Genomic DNA, 8,103 nt, shown 5'->3' with positions numbered 1-8,103 from the left:
AGCTAACTATTAACAGATTTTGAGCACTGAAAGTCAAGTCACAACCTCCCTATTTAAACTCCCAATTAAATCAAAATTGGCAAACCTAGTTATAGAGGAAATGTTTGTGGGGGGGAGACACACAGATACCTCTGATCAGTCTCAATGTTCCCAATTGTTGCAAGCTTAGAAATGTATGCTGGATGTTTGTGTCAAAGACTGAAATCCGCTGATTCCTATCCTGCAGTCTGGTCTGCACAGGCATATCCCCAGTTTAGGGCTGGCATGACACTTACACACTTGACCACTCTGATTGCATGCCCACTTCAGCTGCAGTTGCACCTTTTGTCCACTAGAAGCCACTGTGGCACCTGCCATCCAGGCGGTCAGGTGCTCTCTTTTGCTGCACCGCCTACTGAATCTGGAGGTGTTTGTCCATAATGATCTTTGAGAATATGAAAATATGCAAATTACCATGTCAAGTAATTTGCATAAAATGTTCACATCACTGCACAAAATGTGGCCACGATGCCCCAAACCATTGGGGGGGGAGGACCGGGGGGGTCTGTGTGCTTCTGATTGGAAAAGCAGGCCCTAAGATACAAATGCGTCTTCAGCCATTGTTGCGTTCAATGGGTGATAGCTGTTGTGGTTATGAAACTTGTTTTAGGCACCTCCCTTTCCCAGAACAAACTTATCTGAATTACAAGCTGGAACTTGGCAGGGTACAACTGTTTGCTGCCCTTTATGATATAATGCAAATAGGGATGTCTACAGTTAATGATGCCTGACGTTCTCCATTATTTATATCTTTGCAATGGGCAAGAAAAAGAATACTCCCCGCCCCTCTTCTCCAAACACTCTTGGAAATGGCCGAGCTGCTTTAGCTGAAACTTTCCAGAGGAATTCATCCAAAGGCAAACACCCAGCACGGAAAGCTTCAGCCTGAACAGTTGTCGTTTGATTACAACTCTTTGGTTAAGGTGCTCTAGCGTCTTAGAAAAAACTTTCTAGCTGGAAGCACAGTAGGACAATGGAACAGAGGCCACGGGAGGCAGGGGCGGCTCCAGGCACCAGCGCAGTGAGCGAGTGGCTGGGGCGGCAAGCCGCAGGGGGGCGGCCTGCCGGTCGCTGTGAGGGCGGCAGGCAGGCGGCTTTTGGCGGCACGCCTGCAGGAGGTCCGCCGGTCCCGCAGCTTCGGCAGCAATTTGGCGGCGGGGATGCCGATGACACGGCACCGGCAGACTTCCCGCAGGCATGCCGCCGAATCGGCATGACCAGCGGACCACCCGCAGGCGCGCCGCCAAAAGCTGCCTGCCTGCCTGCCGTGCTTGGGTCGGCAAAAAACGTAGAGCCGCCCCTGACGGGAGGTTTACAAAAGGAGGCTGGAGCGCCATCTGTCTTGGATGGTTTAGACATGACCAATCCTGCCTAATGGCAGGGAGTAGCCTAGATGACCCTTATGGTCCCTTCTAACCCTATAGGTTCTAGGACTCTAGTGCATCCATGCTAGAACTTGACATTTGGCCTTCGTGTCAGGGCTGTGCCTTTTGTTCCTGTGACTCAATAACGGGTGTTGGGAACCAAGGGGGTGCATGGGTGGCAGAAAATGGGGGAGTGGGAGTATGGGGGGAAATATGAGCAAGTTGGGGAGGCAGGTGCCTCAGAGGGTGGATAGAAACAGAAAGGGAACATGGGCAGGAGCAGAGGGAAGGAGAGAGAGGCAGGAGCCATGGGGTGAGGGGGGGGAAGGACAGGAGCAGGGGGACAGTGGCACAGGAGTTGGGCAGGGAGGCAGCGGTCTAACAAACCCAGTGTAGACAAAACCTAAGATTGCTTGTTTGATTTAATTTATTTCCTTTGTAGGGTCATTATTGAGAGAGAGAAATAATCTAAGGATTTGGAGTTAGCTTTTGGCGGGTTGGTGTGTGTTTGTGGTTTGTTTTGTTTGTTTGTTGTTTTGTTGGGGACAGTAATGGTATGTACATGTTGCACTGCCATCTAGGGACAGAAGAAAGCAAATGCACCTAAACACAGTCTTGCTTCAAATAAATTTTTTTTATTCAAGACCATTAGCTTTTCTCGTGTGCTTCCTCATAGGAGGCTTATCTGATGGCAGTAGAAGGAGGCCTGCTTTTTTAAGACACTTAGGAGGCTGTTTTGTAACGAAACACTTACAGCATGTTTAAAAATAAATAAATTGCAAAGGCCTTTATAAATTGGCTGTACTGTGAAATATACTATGTTGTATTACTGTCCAGTGCACACACAGGTGCACACACACCCCCTAACTGAACAGACTGTGTTCTCCCCAAAACTAGAGATTAGGACTAAAGGATTAACACCAACATCATCTCTCTAGTGGCTTGATCCAGCAAGGCAGCTGACCATGTACTTACATTCAAGCATGTGAGCAGTCCCAAAATTGCTATGCTGAATTGGAGTCTCAGTATACTTACTTCCATTAGAATTTAAGCAGTTCATTGCTGAACATGGATCAATAAGCTTAAAGTTAATAAAATACTTACATGCTTTGCTGAATCAGGGCCTGTGTCCACTCCAACCCGCACTGAAATCAGTCTACCAATAGTTTGCTATGGCCTACAGTGAGTGTTTGTCAGTCAGTTCCATCTTAAATCATATATATTTATGCTTGGTCACATGTTAAATTGTCTGAGGCAAGAGCCTGGTGATCTTATTTGTCCATAACGCAGCATGTATGCCAATGATTTTCAATGCCATACGGTGTGCTTATTATCAAGAAATTACTTAATCTGTATTACACTTCAAAACACAATACTTTCCGCTGTTATACTGCAAATATAGAAAGGCAAGGCTGATACAAATGCATCTTGTTCATACAGTGTTTTATTTTTCCCCTCCAGGTATTAAATAAAACTTAATTGTCTCTCCCAACTTCCAGGTACTAGTTAGGTGAGACGTGTCAGTGTAACCGTTCTGACCATGCAAAGTCAGGTTCCTGTTTATTGTCAAACTTAAAGGGAATTTGTAGAAACATTGAGGATAACTAAAAGCAACAATCAAAAAATGACATTCACATAATCTAGCAGAGATTCACATGACAAACCCACAAGGCAGAGAAGTTTCATCCTTCCTTTGTTTTGCTGTGTCTGCATGGCAGAAGCAGCTTCTGTCTCCTTTCATTGAGGTGGATGGGTGAAGAGAATCTTAGATACCCCGGGCCAATTATTTTGCCATCAGTTACATGCATGTAATCCTCCCCCATTTATGGGTGTAACTGAGGGCACAGAACCTAGCTCAATACATGCTGCCAAGAGTAAGTATATTAGAACTAGTCAAGGGCTAGACTTTGAATTTCCTTGGTGTAGTTGGTAGATTGCCCTATTTGTTTAGTCTGCAGCAAATGCCGGTATCCAATTTATTCACCTCTGGTAGGCCACTGATTTATAACAGCAGTGCAGGATTGCCATTATTAATTAAAAAAAAAATAGATGTTAGATTGTTTGGCTCCGGCTATTATTAATAAACAGCAGATAAAAACCCCAACCCTACAAAACTTGGATGCATTTTAGATCTTGATCTAATCTTAGGCTCTGATGTTGCAATAATATCTACTAGCAGGATAGGGGCCTCAGCAGCCAGCTCCCGTCTCTCTCATAGGATGAACCAACCCAAAACATGGGATCTGAAATCCCTCTCTGCTTCCCACCTCCCCCACTCCCTCCAGCCAAAAAAATAGTGGGGAAATTTAGCTCTCTAGCCAAGGTTTTTTTTACTATATAATTATCCCAAAGAGCTTCAGAAAGATGAATTAACCCATGACACCCCAGTGAGGTAGGTATTATGACAAATCATTTTACACCAGGAGAAACTTGCAGGCACAGTTTACAGCATGGCACTGTTACAAACAACTGGGCTTATTTGCCTGGACTCTGTCTGAGGATCTGTATTGATGAGCATCTTCTCTTCACCCCCTTCTTTCTACTTCTGTCTCGTATACTGCAAAAAACAAACCACACGTGATACAGGGACATATTCAACGTAACCATTCACACAAGGAAGGATTCTTTTTGGTAAAACCCTTCCAAACACTAACGTTCAGGACCCCGTTTCTGAGCCACCTAAGGCTGTGTGAATTCCTTTGAACCTTCACAGAGTAAAACGCTGGGACTTCCCCTCTGAGAGATGTAGAATACTGGGCATGAGTTTGTTTCTGGATGGCCATTGGGAATGAGTCGCCTCTTACCCACGGTGTAAAATGTGGAATAATTCAGCTGAAGCCAGTGGAGTCAGATCAGTCTCTGCGGTGAGATCAGAATTGGGGCCTTCACCAGGCACTCAGAATAGGGTTTGCAAACTGGGCTAAAAGTGCCAGAGATCTGGATGCTGCTGAAATTTTATAAAATCGGTGACTAATTCGTAGCTTTTCCTGGTGTTCACCTCTTCTGGATTTCCGTGTGGATTTTTTTTTCTCCCCCCTCCTCCAGTGATAGATAGATAATTTTTTTTAAGGCAGCTGAATTTTTGACTCATTTTGTTACGTTTGTTTGCTTACTAGTCAAACTTAACTACAGTGAACCAGAAGTGCGACTCATGGCTCAGCAGAGATCTGCATTCCCGCACTTAGGAATCTAGTTCTCTTTCAAGCCATGTTATTTTGTGCTGGCTGCATGGAGACATGTCAGCGCAGGCAAGGCAGCAAATGTGGCAACTGGAGGAAAATCTCCTAATGCTGATGCAGCTGCAGTGGCGGTAGCACGGGTAAGAGCGCGTGGGTTCTCACCACAGTGTCTTCTAACCCTGATTCTAGCGGTACAGGCAAGACGCGTGAGATGAGCATTCTGGGAGGCTAGAAGAGCCAGGTTACAAGTGGATGGAATGTTAGCAGGGAGAGAGTTGATTCATTTCAATGCTGAGCCATGGGTAAACTGTGGCTTTCTTGTCTATATTAGATATTTACATAGCTGCAGATACACTAGTTGCTGAAATCTGAACTAATCCCCAATGTAAACAAGGCCTCGAATGGGGCAGAAGTTTGCTCTCCTGAGTGAGAGTGTACTTGCAAAACCCCTGTGATTCATTAGTTTCTTTTTTTATTATTATTTTCTGTCAACGAAGAGCTGCCTTTTTTTTTTTTTTTTTAAAGAATCCCCTGAAACTATCTCTAGTTATTACACACATCCTCACCCATAGATCTCAAAGCCCATTGCAGAGGAAGACCAGTCTCATTTGTTTTCCAACATCCCAGCTCCTGAACTGAATTAGCTAAGAACAGGACTCAGACAACATCATGGGGAGGAATGTAGCTGCACTTACTTTATTCATGACCCAGTCAGCATCTTCAATGGCTCTCTTAATAATCTGCTGGATTCTCTCAGGACTGTCTTCATCTGCATGAACTCGGAAACTCTACAGGGTTTGAGCAGAATGTGAAAATGAGTAACCCCCGTTAATGTAACAGCTGATCAGATCCTGCTAAAATAAGGATTTAAAATCCTGAAATAAGCACTTGATCAAAAGTGTATACAATCTGAAGAGGTAGAAATGCCTATTCTAGCAAATAGGCAGAGCTTTGTTCAGAAGGGGTTACAGCAGTGGCTCTCAACCTATTTACCATTGTGGGCCACATCCAATTCTACCTGTATGGCCCTGAGGATGTCACATGGGCAGCAGCTGTGTGCTGACTGGGCCGCAAGTGGCCCACGGGCCACAGGTTGAGAACCACTGGGTTACGGTGAACATACTTTCATATTCGCTGTTCTAACTCTTCAGCAGCAGGGGGTCTTGCAGACGTTTGTGCTAACAAGGACCAGGGCTATTTACCTGGTTGTGTTGCACCAGCTGGAGCACAAATGTTCCATATGCTCACGTTAGCCTTGCTGACTTGCGTTAAGGACTTGCACGTTGCATTAAGGACTCGCACGTTAGATCCCAGAAGTGGTGCATTGTGGGATGCTTGGAAAGGCCACCCAGCACATTCATGAACAGGATTATCTGATAGACTTGACTGCACTTGCAGGGGGCTGGATTCAATAACCCAGAAGGTCTCTGCCAGTCCTATGTATTGTGGAACAGCAATGGGAGGACTAACTGAACCGCTTCAGCTAGTTTGTGTCCACTAAAGCAGTTCAGACTGAAATAGTGTCTAGCACTGCAAAACTTGTATGTTCCCATGTAAACCGTATAAAGCATTTTATGTTGGATGCAAGGTGTGCTACAATCGTTTTAGGAGGAACAGTACCTGTGGCTAGCAGAAATAAGGCTTGAGTGAACTGCCACAATAGGGCATCAGTGATGGAAAAGAGATTCTAAAATGCTCTTAGTAAAACAAGTAACGAAACTTGGTTTTTAATTGTAGGATCTTTTTAACCTGATTTGTTTTTTCTACTGGCTTGAAAAGACACAATTTTTCCAATGCTCATCACTAATCCATTACAAATAGCCTCAAATTTTAATAATCCAAATAAATGGAGAAACCAGTTTTCCCATCATCAAAGAGATCATCTCTTTACCTGTCTGATTGCATGTCTGTAATGCTGTTGGATATTTTCTGTAGGAAGCTGCTTACAACATCGAAGCAGATAGCGGTATAACTGCAAAGGCTTCTGGACTAATTCAGCCCTCGGTAATGGAGCCATTGTCATGTTAAGATTTCAGTCGCTAAAACAAACAAATGTGTATTTCACAAAACTGGAAAACGCACATTGCAGAAGTAGAACTCAAGGCTAATTTTACAAGGAGAGCATCAGGCTTAGTAAGCTGAAAACTAGAAGTAACCTGAGTAGTTTGCGGGAAGATGCAGGTATAGTATCATTTATTTTAATTGTGCTTTGAACTTTCATCCCGGAATCTGCAAGTTTTTATATAATCTCCCCGTGGGATGAGGAGGTAATGAGGCGTGGAATGGTTAAGGAACTTGTTCAAACTATTGAGAAATTGCTTATTTGAGGGCAGCTGGGGTTAGGTGTCATTAATCAAATCTATAAATATAGAGGTGTGTGTGTGTGTGTGTGTGTGAGAGAGAGAGGTGTGAGTAGGTGGCAGAGTGTACATACCCCCCTCAGTATACAATTTTTTTTCCCCTCTCCCCCTTTGTAAATCACTTGTATTAGGGACTGATCTTGACTTGGGGGTGGAACATCTCACAAGTGTATGTCTTTGCAGGAATGGGGCCTTCAAACAGCTCTTTGGGGCAGGGGCATTGTCTTGCTCTGAGATGTTTGTAGAGCACTTAGCAGAATGAGGCCCGCGTCTGAGCGCTACGGTAAATGATCCTCATGCAGTGTGCCAGTCTGGAAGAAGAGGTCCTAGCCCTTGCACCTGTAGTCTGATCCCCATGGGCTGACCTCTGGGTCCATGCTGCCCCTCTCCCACGTGCCTTTAGTGACACTCCATCTGGGCACACTGGGCAACCCCCATGGCTGATATTGCAGGATCAGGGCCTTTGGTGGTTGCTACTAAGGTTACGTGAGTTGGGCTAGTTTTCCTAGTGCTCTAATCATTTCAAGAGCACTAGGTGAAAACTGGTTTGCAAGCTTCAAGTTCCACCTTTTAAACAAGCTGCATAAACACAGCAGGACGCGTGCACAAACATTAATAGCTTTGAGACTCACCATGAACATAGCCGTAACAGGGAAAAGAACAACATCTACCAAATGCCCCCCACCAGCACACTTGTATATTGTAACAGAAAGTCCACCCAAGCTATATAAAGTGCTAATAGGATATTTTAAATGACTAGTCATTTAACAGATGGTTGCCATCTGTGGAAACCTAAATTAACATTTTGGAGAAAGTACAGTTTTTACATAATTACTCATTAGAGTCAAGAAATACATGAGTAACTAAATAACCAAGTAGGTGTGTGATATAATTTTAGCATCAATTAAGGTATTTAGCCTTCATAATATCTTTTTATGGGTTTTCTTAAACACTTCATGTCCTCGGGCCAAATTCATACTGGAGTGTAACACCATTAACTTTCTGCAGGCGCTGGCTGCTGGGCAATTTCATGTCAGCTCCAGTCCTAGCAACTCGTGCATTTCACAGCTCTACTGCATCAGCCGCCTCTTCTCGGAAAATCATGCTCTGAGGCTAACAGGACCACAATCGCCTGACAACAGTGACACGACTGTCTGGGCG

At 44.5% G+C, this 8,103-nt stretch overlaps 1 protein-coding gene across 1 annotated transcript; it reads right to left on the bottom strand.

The window, feature by feature from the left end:
• Positions 1 to 2,018: 2,018 nt before the first annotated feature.
• Positions 2,019 to 6,616, bottom strand: LYRM9 (LYR motif containing 9). The gene is made up of 3 exons (XM_029912507.1): positions 6,474 to 6,616; positions 5,278 to 5,370; positions 2,019 to 3,960 (listed from the first exon to the last, which is right to left on the bottom strand). The coding sequence occupies exons 1-3, from the start codon at positions 6,603 to 6,605 to the stop codon at positions 3,943 to 3,945; spliced, it is 243 nt and encodes an 80-aa protein (XP_029768367.1). The 5' UTR covers positions 6,606 to 6,616; the 3' UTR covers positions 2,019 to 3,942.
• Positions 6,617 to 8,103: the final 1,487 nt, after the last annotated feature.

This window comes from Terrapene carolina, unplaced genomic scaffold, assembly GCF_002925995.2.
Source record: "Terrapene carolina triunguis isolate 2854851 unplaced genomic scaffold, T_m_triunguis-2.0 Scaffold231, whole genome shotgun sequence".
Classification (NCBI taxonomy): Eukaryota; Metazoa; Chordata; order Testudines; family Emydidae; genus Terrapene; species Terrapene triunguis.
Note: the sequence above shows the minus strand (reverse complement) of the source record. Positions and strands in the feature narration are given on the sequence as shown.